At 41.2% G+C, this 19,354-nt stretch overlaps 1 protein-coding gene across 1 annotated transcript in view; it reads left to right on the top strand.

Moving 5' to 3' along the window:
- CEMIP2 (cell migration inducing hyaluronidase 2) overlaps positions 1-19,354 on the top strand; it is a 380,005-nt gene that overhangs the window by 247,774 nt on the left and 112,877 nt on the right. The window contains exon 13 of the mRNA XM_085633019.1: positions 17,055-17,186. Coding sequence (XP_085489145.1) covers positions 17,055-17,186 — 132 coding nt within the window. The remainder of the gene's footprint in view (positions 1-17,054; positions 17,187-19,354) is intronic.

Raw genomic sequence — 19,354 nt, 5'->3', positions numbered from 1 at the left:
TGTAAATTGTGCACACTTTCTGTCTCATTGCGTGCGGTTTGCATATCAGTATTATATTGTGCGTCACCTGATAATGGCTGCTACACAATGCCTCTGAGGGCGATTTGCGGGTACTGTGCAATTAATAAAACATTTTTAAAGGCATTGATGAAAAGCAAGCGTTAATATAAATGTCAGTATTCAGAGGGTTCAATGGTGTTTTCCAAATTTGCCAACATTGGCACCTTGAACAGCTGTGGTATTGTTTTCAAAGCGTGCCTGCCTGAAAGTCGTAGGGATAGTGGGGCGTGTGCAGGAACCCTTTCTCATACATGTCACTTATGTTTCGATAAAGTTGCGACTCGTCAATGCATAATTTTAGGGCACATTCATCAAATTTGCAGAAGTTCAAAGTCATAAATGTTGAAGACCTTTGCACTCGATTCACACAAATCTTGAGCAACCTGCTGACCAGTGGGATGTAAGTGTGGAACTTTCAGCAGTGTAGCGATGGGAATATTGACGTGTCTGAGGTGTGTTAATGCCATCCAACTCAGGTGTTATATGAGTCCCCAGAAAGCAGTAGTCTTTGGACGCTTTCTCAGATGCTATACAAATTCACCTGCAACCGTTTTGGAAACTGCAACTCACACCTAAATTCATCTGGTGTTAGTGGGGTAATGTGTACCAAACATTTAAATTCACAGGACATATAGATGAAAGGGTGGTCCATACATGAGAAATGTGATCTACTGGAGAACAGACTAAAACATAAATAGATGAATTTCTCTCCCATTTCTTAACTCAACTCACTGGTAAATTATGTGAGTAGTAATGCCACGCATGAAACCTCTGCTTAGATTAAGTGCTAATTGAAATGTTTTTGATTTTAAAGAAAGATGTAACTTTCACGAGTTGCCAAAACTTTAAAAAAAGCATTGATAAATGCATTAGGTTTCACCTATAGGATTAATAATAAGCTGTTTGTGTAGGTGAAACCGAAAAACAAAGATATCCGAGTTGACTACCGGATTTCGGGTCAATATTTGGTGGTGTCACCTGAGGAGAAAATGTATGCATGAGCTAAGTCTAGAGTGAGATCAAATGAATACTCCTAGGTGGCGTCACCGTGAAAAGGTCAGGAATGTAACACAGCTGTTTCAATCAGGGAAAGTTTAAAAAAAAAAAAAAAGTTACACACAGCAGAGGATGTACACAGTAATTCGAGGGTGGGAACTGATAAGAGCCCCTCTTTAACAAATACTAGAGATTTCACAAGCACACAGCAAGCGCTATGCAGGCGAAACCTAAAAACGAGTTGGTGAAAGGGCTCATTGTGCCTTTTGTCTGCGTTTTGCTCGTCAAATGTGACACTTTTGAGTTAAAGATATGATTTTGGTTTGCCAAAAATGTTATAATTAATTTAGTACATTTATCCTTGATCGTTTTGGATTGCCTGGAACAATAATAGATACCGTGATCGCTTCTGTTTTTTAAAAGCAATACTTTTGCAAGAACAGTTAAGGAGGTTTAAGAGTTAAGTACATATGGAAATACATACATGTATTTTAGACGTTACCTAAGATTTTTATGGACTTACTCATTTTTCAGGTATTCAGAAAATTCCCTGAAATATGCCTAAAAATCTATGCAAAATGAAGATTTCAGGAATAATTAAATTTACGGGCAGAAAACTGTTACAAATCAGGCCTGGAGTATGACGTCTGATGTCAATGGAACTGCTTGCTTAACAAGTTGCCCATAAAGTATTTTTGGCAGCCACGCGGTGGCTCTTTAAACACTCAGTTATATATATTGGTAGTTTTAGTTTCCTCAAATATATTTTTTTAACCTGAGCCTCATTTACAAAGATTTTTCAACAATGCTGAGTAATAAATTCTTTACTGTCTATTGCATTTCCAGTAATACCTCGAGCTTAGTCATCTTAAAAAAGCTTTGTGAATCAGACCCTCTCTCTCTTTCTGTCTTGGTGTTTATCTTAGTCCTACCTTCGTCCCTTTGCCAAACTAAACTTTAGATTAGTTTCCTGTCTGATCATTTCGGTCTGGTATTTATGTAGTAGAAACTCCTTCAGTTCCTTTCTGAATCTTTGCAAAACAGCTATGTTTATCGGAAAAAGATTGGTCATGTGGTCTATTTAAATTATAATATAAAATTAGCCTATATATTGTTTATAAAATTACATTTAGTGCATTGCTAGTTCTGGATGTGACCCGGGTTAAAATACTTTAAAAATTTCAATGCAATGTATGCAATTCTTTCGCTCCCCATCCTTCTTATCTTCAGTCCACTCCAATACCACTGATAATTATCGGGTGTTACTGCTCGATTGTAGCGCCTTAGATGGTGTTGTACAGAAGTAATAAAAACAGTGAGGGTTGGGATCCTCTAATTATTCTCAGCCACGTGTAATTACTCGGGCCGCATCCAAGTCCACAGTTAAATTTTTTATTCCATGATTACCTTTTTGGGCTTTTCTGATAAAAACCATATAAGTCACAAATATAACAACACAAATAGAAAAAAGAGGTAAAAAAGGACACCCAACCAATTAATGTCAGCAGTCATCCGGTAACATACAAAAATCCAACACATTTTATAAGTTAAATAGGTAAGAAGAATCTAAAAGCCTAATAAACGCGGGATTCTAGTCACAGTTCGATCTAAGCCTAACTGCCGCCTTTAAAAAACTGAGGACATACCATATCGTAGAACCTGAAAGCAAGGCTAAAAAGATAAAAGCGGGACGCACTTGATTACAATTTAATGTTTTTAAAAATGGGATTATGTAGGTCTTCCAAAGCACCTCGTAAAAAATGCAAAACATTAAAAAAAATGGAGCTTGTCCTGAGGAGACTTGTTATCACTGCCACATAAAGGCAAAGTCTGACCTTTGTTGCTCCCACGGGGGCAGCAAGGAGGAGATGAATTAGGTCAAAGCGGAACCATGTCAGTAGAAAACGGTCATACGTGTTTGGGAGCCCTAGGCGATACGGTCCTTTTGATTGTACTGTTTTAAAATAATGTATTTCCGTACACTGGGTTTCATTAATTCAGACTCCTCCCTTTTTACTCCCTGCAGTCTATAAAAATGCTCCTTGGCCCAGACTAAATCCTTCCTGGTAATAGTATCCGGGTCACTAAAGAGCTCCGCCCTCCTGAGAGTTCTGAACCCTTCCCCAATATAGTTTATCCAAGGGGATAGGGCGGGCATACTCAAGAGCCATGCAATCCCCTATGATGTCTCTATGTAAGGCAGTCCCCTTGTTCTTCCACACTTTGAACCAGTAAGATAATGGGCGAAATGACAATAAGTCTGACAGGTAGGGCATACCCAGTTCTTCGTGTACAGAGAAGGTAGGGGTTCCCTGAGGTACACGTAAGAGTCGTCTTCGGAATCTGTTTTCAATTCTTTGTATCTCATCAACCGAGGTGTAACCCCAGATTTCGCTACCATAAGTTACCTGCGCTTGACACTTCGCTCTAAAAATCTCCAATATTCCACCTATTTGTTTTCTACCCAACTGAGAAGCAAAATTAAAGATTGCCTCATAGGCCCTTTGAAAATCCCCTTTCTTTTTACTTCTTAAGGGGCCCTAATCTAGTTTAGCATCCAGCATGACCCCCAAGTAGGAGAAAGCACCGGTCTTGGGGACCGAATTTTTCACTCAAGCCACCTCAGACTAGACTCTGCCAAATGCACATCAGCCTTGATCCTGCTCCAATAGGAGCAGTTCAGCTCTAAATGCAAAGCCAGTTCCTCTTTGAATCGGCACACAGGCAACTTAAGATCCTTCAGTCGGGTGCAGCTTGGTTCCAGTGGCATCGTGAGTTCAGAACCCATATCTGGGCATATCCGTCACACTTAGGTCGCCGCAAGGACATAAGAAAGTGGAAGATGGGATGCTAGATGCTGTTGTGGCCTTGACAATTTACGTATGTAGATTACCATGTGCAATGATTTGGCTGCTGTGCTGCAGTGTAATACCGTTGATTGTTTTTGTGTATGTTCCCAGATATCAGAATTATCATTTGCTATTTTGTCCTCCTGCTCAGTGAACGACAGAAACTCTTATGAATTTTCCATTCTTTCTGACAAGACTCTTTCAGTATTGAATGATGCCTCCTGTATTAATTGTTGCAGCTTAATGTCTAGTGTTGAGCACCATCTGCTGGACACCTTGGTGTATTGTCTTAGTAACATATCCTAGTTCTTTAGGTTGCAAGCCTACCAGGCAAGCATTGCTGTCTTTGCTAACACCATCTTAGCGACATTTGGACAGCTTCCCTGGGAATGGCCTGCTTGAGTTTGTCTCTACTCTTGCCCAGATCTTTTTTTACTTCCGAGTGCTCCCTTTCTGTAAGCGGGCCTTTAAATCTTGTTCTTATCTTGTCACATTTACTGTGCATTTAAAGAAAGAGGTCAAATGTTAGGCTCTGTCTTCCGAGGGAGCGTGGTGCTTACTTTGCTTTCTCAAATTTTAAAGCAAGAGGATTTATGTGACAACCATGCTGACTACTGGGGGCAATTCTGAAGTGTGGTGGACACAAATATTTTAATACCATCAAAACAAATCAATACACTGGATAACTACATTTCCACATATTTAGTTGTACGCTGTATACTTTTATCAGTAAAACGGTATGTCTGTGCAAATGTTATGGTCCTTTCAATTGAAGATTTGTTGTCTGTAATGACAGTACGCTACTACACCATGCATAATAAACTTTATGCCACTAAACTCTACTCTGCACCACTCCACTTTACTCTACTCTGCAATACTCACACTGAACCACTACATACTGCGCTACTCCTTACTGCATCACAGTACTCAGCACCAATCCAATCCATGCCATTTCAGTCTACACCTCTCTACTATGCATTGCTCTATGCCAATGAAGTCTACCCCACTATACTATGCAGCACTGCCCTCTTCGCCGCTGCAGTTTACACCACTCCACTCTATGCCATTCAACGCTGCAACCCTGCACTGTATGCCAGTGCACTCTACACAAATGCACTCTATTCTATACCACTTCACTATACACCAGTGCAATCTATGCCATCCACTCTAATCTACTCTGGACCACAGCACTTTATGCCACTGCACTCTACCCTGCACCACTCCATTCTACCGTAAACCGTTACACTTACCTCTATTCTGAAACAATCTACTCTGCGCCACTCCACGCCACTGCAATCTCTGCTGCACTACTTCACTCTGCGCCGCTCTACTCTGTACCGCTCAACCCTACGCCACTGCACTCTACACCACTTTACAAAAAACAATGCACTCTGTCAGTTTACTCTGCACCATTGCACTCTATGCCATTATCCTCTCCTCTGCAACACTTTACGCCATTGCACTCTACAACATTGTATTCTATGCGACTGAACTCTCCGCCACTCTGCACCACTATACTATAAGTCACTCTACTCTGTCCCACTGTACACCATTGCACTCAACACCAGTGCACTCTATGCCACTCTGCTATACACCACTGCACTTTATGACAATCTACTCTGCAACACTGCATTCTCTGCCACTGAACTGTATGCCACTGCAGTCTACTCTGCACCACTCTTCTCTATGCCTATGCATTCTACTCCACCACACTCTGCCACTACACTCTACATCACTCCACAATACGCCACTGCACTCTACCCTGCACCACTCCACTCTGCACCTCGGCACTCTACACCAATCAACTCTAAGCCACTCATCACCACTACAGTCCACGATACTGCACTCCACGACACTGTTCTGTCACTGCACCATACGCTGCTTCACTGTACTCTATAACAATCTATTCTATGCTACTCCACTGTACGCCTCTTTACTCTACTCTGAAATAATCAACCCACTGAACTATACACCATTGTATTCCACTCTGCACTTTTCCATTCTACACCCATGTACTCTATACTAATGCACTCTACACCACTTTGCTCAAAACAAATACACTCCATCCCATTGCACTCTACGCCACTATACACTACTCTGCACCATACTACTCTACGCCACTTCATTCTAAGCCATTCTGGTCTACTTTGCACCACTGTACTCTAGATCATTGCAGTCTACACCACTTTACTGTTCCCTACTTTGCTCTATACCACTGCACTCTGTGCCACTGTCCTCTAAGCCACTCTACTGTATGCCGCTATACTCTCCGCCACTGAACTCTCCTGCACTCTATGCCACTGCACTGCACTCTATGGCACTGCACACTATGCCATTCTAATCTGTTGTGCACTTCTACACTCTACATATCTCTGCACTACTCTACTCTATGCCAGTCCACAGTACTTTACTATGCACCACTGCACTCTTCGCCACAGCACTCTACACCACTCTAGTCTAGGCCACTCCACTCTGCTCTGCACCACTCCACTCTATGCCAGTGCACTATACACCACATTTCCATGCTATTCCACTTTGCCCTGCACGACTCCACTCTACCCTGCAGCACTCCACTCTACACCACTTCACTCTACTCTGAAGCAAACCGCTTTACACCACTTTTCTCTGTGCCACTCTACTCTGTGCCGCCCCACTTTTCACCACTCTACTCTATGCCACTCTACTCCACCCTATGCCACTCCACCATGCACCACTCCACTGTACCCCATAGCACTCTACACCACAGCAATCTATGCTGCACCCCCTCCACTCTACTCTGCAGCACTGTACTTTACTCCACTTCACTCTAGGCCACTCTACTCCATTTTACAACACTCCATTCTGACGCTCTACTCCATTCAACTCTACGCCACTCTTTGCCACTCCACTCTACAACACACTACTTCACTCTATGCCATTCTACGACACTACTCCACTCTACAATATTCTACGCTATTCCCTCTATGCCACTCCATGCAACTTTACTCAACTGTATTCTACGACACTCTACTCTACTCCACTACAGTACTCCACTCCAGGCCACGCCACTCTACTCTATGCTACTCCACTCTATGCCACTCCACTCTGACAATTTACTCCATTCTACCATACTCCATTCTATGCAACACCCTCTAAGCCTTTCCCCTCTGCTCTACATCACTACACACCACTCTTTGACACTCCACTCTACAACACTGTACTCAACTTTGACGCTCTACTCCATGCCCTTCCATGCTACGACACTCTATTCCCTCCATGACACTCCACAACACTTTGCCACTTCACACTACGCCAGTCCATGACACTCCACTTCACTCCGTGCTACTCTACTCTACACCACTCAATGACTCTCTATGCCACTTCATAACGCCCCACTCTACTCCACGACACTCTACTTTACAACACTAACGTTAAGGCATGCTAAACTGCTGCCAAGCTAGGGTACAACATGGCTAAAACATATTGGCAAAGCCAATGACTCTTACATAGGCGAGACCTATTGACATTGAGAATGCTTCTTTTTTATTATGCTCAAGCTTGTGCCACTACAGCAGGGGTCCCCGCCCTTTCTTGTAGGAAGAGATCATTTTGTTCATTTAAAATTATTTCAACCTACTCATATAATTGATGTTAACTGTGACAACATCATACACAATTATATTAGTGACCGCTATATGCAAGATTACTAACAGTGATTACCTCAAAGCATCAGGCAGGGAACACAGTAGTAATGTAAAAATAGGATTTACATGGGTAGTACATAACAGCCATAGTTGCTATACCCTTAACACCAAGGTAATGATATTAGTAATAAGTCTTTCCAGTGCCCCATGATGTATCACTCAGATATCAGTTTTTACATTTTGGGAAATTCAGCCATTTTTTCTAAAAACATCAGCTTAAGGGTTCTGAAAATACACCCATTTTCATCTCCAATAATCACACTCAATGTTGGTATACATATACTAATTTAACCAAGCAAAATGTATAGTTTAGTAGGCTGAGCTGCACGCAGGAGAGCTGCTATCAGGCAGTTGGTGAGCTACCAGTAGTTCGCAAGGGACTCATTGGAGAAAGAAGCCTGTATTACCGACATCTCATTTCTTACTTTCTTGTTTTTAAGGACTTTAACAATCTAAAGCAAACACTGTTTGGAAATTATTTTGAAAAATAATTGTGGTTTGATTTGTGCTCCGGTATATGTTCTATTAGTCAAAAGGCACAACAAAGTGTGTTTTTAACAGCCTTTAAATACTTGTTTCATTTATGTTGGCCCCTTTAGTGACTAACTGCAAAAGTCTATAAGCAAATTAAACCACTAAAGATTTCTAATCCATGTTAGGAAGACCATAACATACACAGAAATAGCAAACATTGGCGAAGCCAATATGACTGGCTTTTTGTTCGGGTATTTGGTAATTGATGGAAGACTTTGTGTGTTGCCCCCAGATGTCCTAGAGATAAAATCCAATAGCGAAGCAATATTTTTAGCTGCAAAAATATGAAAGTACGGTTTAGAGCCCTTTGCTGAACATATACATAACCAGAACTAAGCAGTACTCTCAAAGAATAATGTCATGCAAAGGAATCAGGAGATGAAGTTTGCATTGTAAAATTGCACGCGATGAACATTATTCATACAGAGCAAAATTTGCGTAGTGCATAGCTTTGTTTCATCTTAAAGAAAGATTGTACTTGTGTGTGTCTTTACTTTGTGAACAAAAAAGCAGTCAATGCACTAAAATGCTATCATGACAAGAAAGTAAGAGAAACGAATGCAAGGATGTTATCTCATACCTCTACTAGACTCCTCGGACAAATTATTCAGGAGAGTTTCGCTAGAGAGATTAAAATCATGGGCAGAAGAAATTGAAATCCTCTCAAATGCTCTATAGTTTTAGAAAAGGTTTGAGGATGGATGAACAATCGCTCAACCTGAACCCCCTGATGGGGAAGTTTAACTTGTCCAAAGAAGGGTCACTGCACATATGCTTTATTGATTTAGGCTGGAGACTCTGGGAATGCTTGGATAAAAATGGGTCTCCGAAGGAGATTAACTCGCTTTTGGCCTACTTGTATAACAAATTAACAGCCAAATTCCGTTTCGGAATACATGGCAAATTGACCCCACCCTAGTAAGAGCAGTTTGGCCGGGGTGCATATTGGTGCCCTTCTTCTCCCTATACATAAGTGATGTGGAAGAAACGCTTCAGGAGGCTGGTGCAGATACCCCAGGATTGAGACGCAGTATGTCCCAATACTCCTGTATGCTGATGATGCGTCCATCCTGGCACTCACTCCTAATAGTCTGTAGGTCTTAGTAGACTCCATCTCAGCTTTTATGGAAGGGAGGGGTATGAAAATTAACATTGCAAAAACTTACGCCATGAGGTACGGCCGTGCAAGAGGGAAACATAACACCGTTTTTCATAAATGAGAGGATACTACAAAGTAAGAATACCTTTAGCTTTCTAGAGATTCAGTTTTCCTCCAATTCGAGTTGGAAGAGTCACAGGGAGATCTGTGCATCCAATATTATTAGAAACAATGAAGGCCTAATTAGGTTTGCCTTTAAGCTAGGTAACAAGCCCCTTGCAGAGTTGTTAACCCTCTATAACTCTAAGTCAAATTCTGCTGCAGTATATAGTGTTGGGATTTGGGGCATGGGGGACAATGGTGTTCTACAAAAAACAGAGAACTAAGTGTAAGTAGTCTGTTAGCTGTACTTCACTCTGTGTTGGAATCTATTATTCATTGGGAAGTGGGAGTGTATTTTTTATCAGATACCCTTGAAATCAAACTTCTCTCATTATGGAGATCTGTATGGTCTAAACAAGAAACTATGTTCACTAAATCTTTTATCGAGGATTGCATGGGCTTTGAAAAGATGATGAACAAAATACCCTGGCTACGACACATAAAACAAGCTCTGTTGGGCCTTGGCCAGACAGAGAGGGATCTCTTGGTATACCCAGAGGACATCACCAATTACTCCAAAAGAGACATAAAAGAGTATGTTTTTAGAGTCTATCGTGAGATAAGGGTCCGAACAGACCACTATAAGGTGTCAGTAGGTCATCACTTCTTATTGAATGACCAGTCAGGTTGTAAATTGTACCGTACAATAACTAATAATGCTCAGCATAGGTACCTTCTAACCACTTCCCCCTTCTTATTTTTGATTATATGACTGCATTTTCAAGAAATGAAGGGTGGGGTTCCATTACCTGGAAATGTCCCTGCGACAACCGGTTGGAGCAGACAACCCAGCACTTAGAACTTTTTTGCAAGTTTTACCTAACTGCCAGGAAAATCTATGTTAACTCTCTCTTTTTACAGGAAAGAATTATTCATCATCAGGAGGCCTTTAAGCATTTGTAAGATCTAGGGGATTTGACCGTGTTTTACAGGGTAGCTCAGTTTCTTTCTAAGGTGCTCCATGTTAGAGATTCACTTGAAGACTTAGGGAATGAAATCAACTAATGTTTCCTACGATTTTATGTAACCTAGAGCTCCCCTTGTTATGTATCATGTCAGGTGTTTTATTAGATATAGTTTAACAATTTTATATCAAATCAAGTTTTCATATATACTCGTGACTTTCTGAATTGGTGCCAACCTGTGAGATGGATGTTTTTATTTTTCCTTTTTTGTATTCATGTGATGCTTTCATGATTTAATTTAACATGAACCGAAAAAGTTTGAAACAAATGCAAGGGTGAATATTGAATAGCACTGTCTCCTTGGTTACAGGTTAAGGAACTCAAGTAGTGCACTCTTCCTAAACTCAAAAGCCAATAAACTGCAATTAAAATATCGAGGCAGCAAATGAAATACGCAAAGGAACACACAGTGACTCTTAATTTTAATGTATATGTCATATCTGCAGTCTAACAGGAAAAGTTTGTGCCCCATCACTTTGCCCTAATGGCAATACAAATGTGGTACTATAACTATCCATGAAAGGGTATGGGCTTGATTCATGGCCCATGTAAGCAGTGGCAAAAAATGAAAAACAAGTGCATGGCAGTGGCCAAAGTGGGCTACCCACAGTCCTCTCCTTTTTACTGCTTCTTATTGTACCTGTTGAGAGAATATCCTTGGAATACTGTGAATTCATAGGAGTTAGCTCCTCCTTACAGTCACGCGACTGATATTTGTATAGCTCATAATCTGCCATTTGCATGGGCTGGAGTGTCATCCATACCATTTCCATCACAGATCATGGTCTGACTGTTTCTCTGATCATATGTTTATGATGTTCAGTTCAAGGCATTGGACTGTGTAGTGCCCTTGATGCAAGGGTAATTGAAGTATAAATACGTCACTGATAATGTATGTCTCATTATATAGATTGTAGAAGATTTAAAATAATTTGACTGTTTTGTGTATGACCATGCTATACCAGAACATGAGGACTTTACTGATTAAATGTAGACTTCCTAGGCTAGTACTATGCTGCTTGGAGGCTGTTGTTGATATTGCTATCTTCATGACATGGCAGACTCGTCTTTCATGATTGTAAGGAACGTGGCATATCAGAGTAATGAGGCATGCATGTTAGCTGCTTCTGTGAAGCCTATTTGTTTTCAACATGTTTTCGATAGCACTGCTCGGGAGCCCTTTGATAGCCAGCTATGGCTGGGTTAAAGCTTTGTGCGGTAATGTTGCACCAGTACCATGTTACTATGTATAAAACATCATGGAATGGGGAAGGCTTTTCCTTGATGCTTTACGGCTTTGAGTAAATGGATGCACAGGTGTGTGGGTAGTGTGCAGGGTGAATAAGGGATGTGGCGGAAGTAACGGAGGGAAGGGTAAAGTATTTTCTGGTCAGGAGAGCGCCAGTGAATGGAAAAACAGAATAAGAGCTGGCTGCTTCTGCAATCGAATAAGGTTCTCTGACACCCAGAAATCCAGTGCATACAAAATTAACTACTCTGAATCAGGTGGAGTGGAATTTCATGTGGTAATTTCGCTCTGCCAGACTCTTAATCAGGCCATGAGTAGAATATTCGCACTGTGTATGATGTACAAGAAGTATTATGACTAGGGCCAATGGATTTATGCTGCAGTGGAGTACCAAATTATGCGTAAGGGAGGACCACATTATGTGGCTAGAAAAGGCAATTTATGCGGCAAATTTTGTGATGGTATTATTGTGTCATTTTTACAAAAGCTAACACTAGGCCAGGATTCACCTCATTTCTATCAGTTTAACAACTAATTTTGTTAATAACTTTTTTTCAATTTGAGCTAGAAACCATATTTTTGTTAAAATCTGCAGATTATGCAGCAGATGATGGATTATGTGGCAAATGCAGCAAATCCATAATTATGTTGAAAATGTGAATGCCACAGAACCTTGTAATTCCAATGGCCCTAGATCTACCTAATGTATTTTGTTAAATGTTTGTGTGGCATGTCTTGTTGGCAAGTACTTTTAGCAGCGACGTAATATTCAGTTAGAAGACATATCTGTGCTGTGGTGTGTGTTCAGAGCGTGTTCTTTTTAATGTGACCTGTCGGATATTTGTATTGACTGTCTTCTTGACTTGCACTGTAATATGATCGCCAGCAGATAGTCATATCTCTGCTATGTTGGGCTTATGTGGGGTGTTTTGATGTGTGGGCTCTTGGTAAAATGCTGTTGACGGTGACATGATAAATAGGGAAAAATATGTCTGTTGTGTGGATTTGTGTAAACTATTTAGCCTAATGTGTTCCGTGAGGTATTTGTATGTTCTTTGAGAATAATTCAGACATTTGTTTTGGTCGATGCATTAAATTATGCATCAGACTAATACTTCTGAATATAGTATGTCAATGGAAAAAATGTTTCCTTCATTATCAGCATAGCAAATATAATCAACGTCATAAGGGATCGGTGAATACATTTCATTATTTAGACTAAAAAGACTTGCTTTTAATTTACAAGAATTAGTTAAAAGGAACATTGAATACAATCAGTTAATTAGTTGTTAGATTTTTCACATGAATAAAGAGCAGATGGAGGCCTTGATTGCTGCCTTCAGGTCAGACTTATTGTTGTGACTTTGGTTTAACCAAATCTGACCTTTGTACAGCTATTGTCTTGTCCTAGCCCACTGTCGTTTTGATGTGTAAATACAATAATGGGTTGTGATGCTGCGGGTGTAGAAGCCATGTGGCTGGGGGGATAACTGTGGGGGTAGCTGCTGTTGTGAGACGGTGAAGGTATAGCCCTACAACAGGCCCATCCTCTGCAGCATGAAGGGGTGCATGGTTGAAGACTGACCTGTGGGTGCAGTAAAAGAGACTGGGAAAACGAGGCCCCACTCAGGAAACAAAGCCTACAGGATGAGGAGCATACACTGATGGCTCAGAAGTCTAGGTACCAAGGATGGTGGTGGATGGAGAGAAATGTTACTCAAGTCGAGGTGAGGAATTGGGAGTGGCTTGGGAACAAAGATGCTATTGGGTGATGGACTCTGAGCAGAGTTTCCAGCTGTATTCACAAGGCAGGATTGCGCTATAGGACTGATGGTGTTGCAAAGCTCAACATGATCTGACCTGATGAAATATTTTAGAAATGGCCCAGAGAACAGAATACTGCACTCTTGATGTGGCCATCGAAGCTGATTTCAATTCTCTACAAGTGCCATTTACGGCCGACCAGTGTTGATTATGATATTGGTTTTATTAAGAGAAGCTGCTGGTTCTGCCAGGCAGAGTTTTTCTAGTTCTGCCAGAGTTCCAGATCCCTGTGCTGCTCGCACTCAATCGTGCCATTGGTGCTCCTCGGTTATGATGGTGCTGATGCCCAGTTAGATCAGCCAGGCCCTGTTATGCCCAGTGCTCCTTTATATTTCCAATGCGTTTTTCTGTCACTCCAACAACGCTCATTACTGTGCCAGGGCAGCTCAACTATCCCCTCAACGCTCTTCTGTTCTACCCCTTGTGCTGCCCTATTGCTTCATTAGTGCTGCTCAGCTGTGGCCGTGGGGATCTCAAGTGCCACAGATCCTTTATTCCACGAGTTGTTCCATTATATCTATCACAGGTGCATCTGAAATATGTTTATCGGAGAAACCGAGAGAGACCCCTTGTCTTTTACAGGGAATGGGGTACAGCTAACACCTAAAAAGAGCACAATCCCTATACTCTGACACAATGGTATCAAACTTTAGACTTTAACACTCATCAACGTAAAAAGACATTAAATTTTCATAGCATTTATTAAAAAAGTATACATGAAATTCATAAAATCAATACTAACATTACATATGCTTAAAAACACAAGACATAACAAGTACACATTATTATCTGATCCACAAAACTGTTATGAGCCCGCATAACAGAAAAAGATTATGAAGACAATAAACTTTGTCATTGATTACGCATCCTATCGAATCATGTAACTGCTATGGTTGGTGATACATATGTACTCTTATATCTACTCGCAGTCAACCACAGTTCTTCTTTGGATTGCGTTATTATAGATGCGTCGACGCGTTTCGATGGTTCTTCTTGTTAATCCATCTTTATCAAGACTTGTAATAGGCTTTGGGTCTTCCTCAATTTTACGGGGACTGACTGCCTGCGTAATATTAAAATTCGTCCTGGTGTTTATTTTCGAAGCCGTAGGTACATGGCATATCCCATTCACTACTTCTCGCCTCTTAATGGAGTCGTCAATTTCAACCAGGGTGACGGAGGTCCCAGTTACTCCTCCTGTATTTACGTCACCTCTTAATGAAGACGTCAATTTCAACCGAGGTGACGGAGGTCCAAGTTACTCCTCTTATATTCTCGTCACCTCGGGGAATCAGACCGTCGGCTTCGTACGCGGGAGTGTAACTCAATTCGGGAAGCGGAGGAGTAACTTGGACCTCCGTCACCTCGGTTGAAATTGACGTCTTCATTAAGAGGTGACGTAAATACAGGAGGAGTAACTGGGACCTCCGTCACCCTGGTTGAAATTGACGACTCCATTAAGAGGCGAGAAGTAGTGAATGGGATATGCCATGTACCTACGGCTTCGAAAATAAACACCAGGACGAATTTTAATATTACGCAGGCAGTCAGTCCCCGTAAAATTGAGGAAGACCCAAAGCCTATTACAAGTCTTGATAAAGATGGATTAACAAGAAGAACCATCGAAACGCGTCGACGCATCTATAATAACGCAATCCAAAGAAGAACTGTGGTTGACTGCGAGTAGATATAAGAGTACATATGTATCACCAACCATAGCAGTTACATGATTCGATAGGATGCGTAATCAATGACAAAGTTTATTGTCTTCATAATCTTTTTCTGTTATGCGGGCTCATAACAGTTTTGTGGATCAGATAATAATGTGTACTTGTTATGTCTTGTGTTTTTAAGCATATGTAATGTTAGTATTGATTTTATGAATTTCATGTATACTTTTTTAATAAATGCTATGAAAATTTAATGTCTTTTTACGTTGATGAGTGTTAAAGTCTAAAGTTTGATACCATTGTGTCAGAGTATAGGGATTGTGCTCTTTTTAGGCATCTGAAATATGTGCAGCCCTGGATGCAGTTTATTTATATCCTGAGTTGCTCAGTTATACCAGTTGTACTTTCCGATTATGCCAAGGGGTTGTTTGTTTATGCCAGAAGGCTGCTCAATTCCTCCAGTGTGTTTTATCAAGTATGCCTGTCCTAACATGCTGATTATGAAAATGCTGTTGCTCTGTTGTGTCACTGGCACTGCTTAAAGACCAGTGGTCTTCAGAAGTGTGGAAGGGGTTTCTGGGTTTTGGCAGTGGTGTTGCGCAGTTATGCTAATGGCGCTTCTCAGATGTTGTTTCTCACCTGTGCTATGTTAAGGGGCTGCTCAAAGGCCTAGAGTGTTGCTCAGCTGTGCTGTAGTTCAAACCTGTGCCAGAGTCCTCCTCCGATATGACGGAAAGCTGCCAAATACGATTTTTCAGCTATTTAGTTGCCAGCTCGAAATGTCTGAGTGCTGATCAGATCATGTTTTGGCGTTGCCAGGTACCAGTGAGTGCGCAAAGGCTCTTGCTTAACCTGACCTAACAATCTCTAGTCACTGCTCCCTTAATCAAACTCAAGTCACTAATCCTCATGAGGGATGATTGAAAAAATGAGCTTTCAGAAAAATGACGTGCAGAGATCCAGGGAAAAATCTTTAGAGAAAGTAAGGTCCAGTATATGTCCTATTACATGTTTTGTGCATTATCTTATGAATACATGCACAACCAATAGTATCTTTTTCGAATACCTGTACGATATTGTCTGAGGAAGAATCAGGCCAATGGACCATGAGTCCACGAATTACTGTGTGGCCCCATTCACTGGTATTTGCATGGCATAAAGTGATTAGCCAGGCGTCTTGCAGACTTTCCGCCCCTCTGGTGGAGGACAACAGCTTCAGCAAACTTGCATTAGTCTTCACAGGGGCATCCCATACTGCTCCGGTTCAGACACCTCCATACTTTTTGAGAACATAGACTGTTAGTGGAAAGAAGTCATGGAGAAAACTTTCAGAAAAAGCCGAATGCCAGTTAAAGAAAAACGTTGTTGACTGAAGAAGCTTTAATTTCACCTGAAATTTCTCTGGGATATTTGTTGGCAAGAGCCAATGTTGTAGATGAATAGTGTAGTCAAGGTAGATAATTAAAGTCATGTTTTAAAGAGAATCACATGGGTTTTCAGTGGTTAATAACAAGCACCACTATCTTAGTGTAAATTTATACAGGCCGTGGAGTCATTTCAATGGAAGTAATAATGCTCCCGTTTACAGAGAGAGCGAGACCTATCCATTAGAGTAAGAAAGCCATCCATGAAAAACAGTAGCGATGAGATTATGTCAGCACTAAGCAAACCACACAACATTCCATGGATGATAGGTGCAAAGGGCCTATCTTTCACAATCCCGGTTTATGTCTTATGATATGCTCCCTGTCCTCTATTTATAAAGTTTTGTACTCATAAATGAACAAAAATCGAAGCAATTTTTTTAAAGACCCTCCACATTATAGTACTTTTTCCCATCGACTCACAACCCAAGGAATATCTTTGGATATCGGTTTACATGAAAAGCCTTTAACAACTGTTGGAATTATAGACATGCAGGAGAGGTATTTTAAATAAAAATTGATATTTTTATTGTTCATAGATTTCGGCCTCACCTGGATGCTGACCCTGAGAAGCCAAGAGTAGCTGCAGTCATTGATGGACTTCTTGCCTATAAGAATAATGATCACGGAGCCTGGGTCCGTGGAGGGGACATCATTATACAGAATTCTGCGTAAGTAGCCGGAATGATGTTACTGCAATCTCAAACATGCTTTACAGAAATCAGAGTCAAATAATAGGTCTCCTTCTGTTTTTTTTATATTTCGAAAGGAGTTTTTCCAACCAATCAATTGGAAGTTGATCAAACAGTTTATGACATACGTTATGACCATAAACACCTATCCATTAATCGTTGGGTGTTCCAACAGTAATAGTTATTTGTCTGGCTAATAATTATTCTGTCCAAAGACATTGTTGATAAGAAACAAAATGCTCATGCACTTTGACTGCATTTATTAGATGAATACATTTTTCACTAACCTAGAATATTGCTCCTAGGTGGTGTGTGTAAATGTGGTAATTTCATTAGTAGACCTAATTTCTCTATCAGGTGTGAAAAAGAACCCTACTAGCACTATTATGATCATTATCAATGTTATTAGAAAATTGTGCACTTAACAATTTCACATCTATTTCTAAGGCAACACAAAGTTTGCCTGTAATCAGATCATATATATCCAAGCTCAAAAACTCTGTGCAGAGTTCTGAAGGAGCTTCTTTAATGTGGTTAGCTTTCGGCGGTTCAGATTTCCAATTGGGCAATCCTTAAACCTACTATGTATTCTCCTGAAAATGTTATCCCAAACTCTTCTAGTGCAACTCGGACCTAGATTGATCTTCTCTAAAATAAGTAACTACAATAATAAAGGCCTAGCAGGCAGCACAATTATCTTTCATTGACCCGTTGTTTTCTTTCCAGCTTTTGGTAGTTCTCAGCTTTTTGTTTCAGCTTTTCTCAGTTCTTTCTAAAGTTTGAAATCAGGGTGGCTCATACTGTTCAAATCTCACATCACACAATTCATCTATGTTTCCTTCAGTACTTTGTCCAGTTAATCTGACCACTCAGTTACTGGATTTCTTTGACAAGGCACTCTTGCTTTCTTAGATCTTGTTCTGTCACTTTCACTGCTTGATGCTGTTTTTTCAGCGATAGCCTTTGCTATTCGATCAACTGATACTCTTGTTTAGAGTCTCCTTTGAACTCTAGTTTGTGAAATGGTTATAAAAACTTCACGGGTGACTCTTCTTGTTTCAGTGCTTCTTTCTTTGCCCAGGATATCTTCAGTTCGTACTGATGCTGTCTCAGTAGTCTTTTCAGCTTGAGGTGTGTCTTCCTCTTTGTCCGGAGACTTCGACGCCACTTTGCATATTACAGGAACTTGGATTGGTGCGACTGGTTGCAAATCTTCAGCCCTTCTTCTCTTTGTGGTCACTATTTTTGCTGTCGTTCAACTTGTGACGAACCTGTCACCAGTGCTTTCTGTTCAGGCTCTGAGAACACTTAATCATGCAGATTTCCTAATCTTGTGTGTATGCATTGCACATTTGTTACAGCAAACAAATGATGGACGGAATGCTGACAATGCAAACATTCTCCCCCAGTCAAAAGATCTGGGTTAAATCCATTGTTCTTTTGCCCACTACACCACCCCAGTTTGGACCCAGCCATATGCAAAGCAGTCTTGATCCTGTGCCCCATGGGAACAGTCCAGACCGAACTGCCAGGCCAGGTTCTCCCTGGACCGGAAACAAGCAGCCTGGGTCCGGTTTCAGGGTATGTCACCCTTCTTCAGCCAGGCTAGCTTGAATCCAGTGGCAAAGTGAGCAAGGGACCCGTGTCTGGGCATACCCATCTCACTTAGGGCGAAAAGTGTTACAGCAAATAAATGATGGATGGAATGCTGGCAATGCAAACATTCTCCCCCAGTCAAAAGATCAGGGTTAAATCCACCTGGTCTGGCAGTTCGGGCTGGACTGTTCCCATTGGGCATAGGTTCAAGACTGATTTGCATATGGCTGGGTCCAAACTGGAATGGCATGGTGAGCAAAAAAATGATGGATTTAGACCCAAATCTCAGTGCTGGGGTGAATGTATGACATTGTTTAGCATTCTGTCCATCAATTGTTCTTTTTGCATTTGTCACTCCGAGTGGGACGGGTATGCCCAGACGTGGGTCCCGTGCTCTCCATGCCACTGGAGTCAAGCTATCCTGGCTTATGAGGGCTGAAAGCCCGAAATCGGTCCTAGGATGCTTGTTTCCAGTCCAGGGAGGACCTGTTCTGGCAGTTCGGGCTGGACTGTTCCCATTGGGCGCATGGTCAAGACTGATTTGCATATGG

Source organism: Triturus cristatus, chromosome 2_1, assembly GCF_964204655.1.
Source record: "Triturus cristatus chromosome 2_1, aTriCri1.1, whole genome shotgun sequence".
NCBI lineage: Eukaryota > Metazoa > Chordata > Amphibia > Caudata > Salamandridae > Triturus > Triturus cristatus.
Note: the sequence above shows the minus strand (reverse complement) of the source record. Positions and strands in the feature narration are given on the sequence as shown.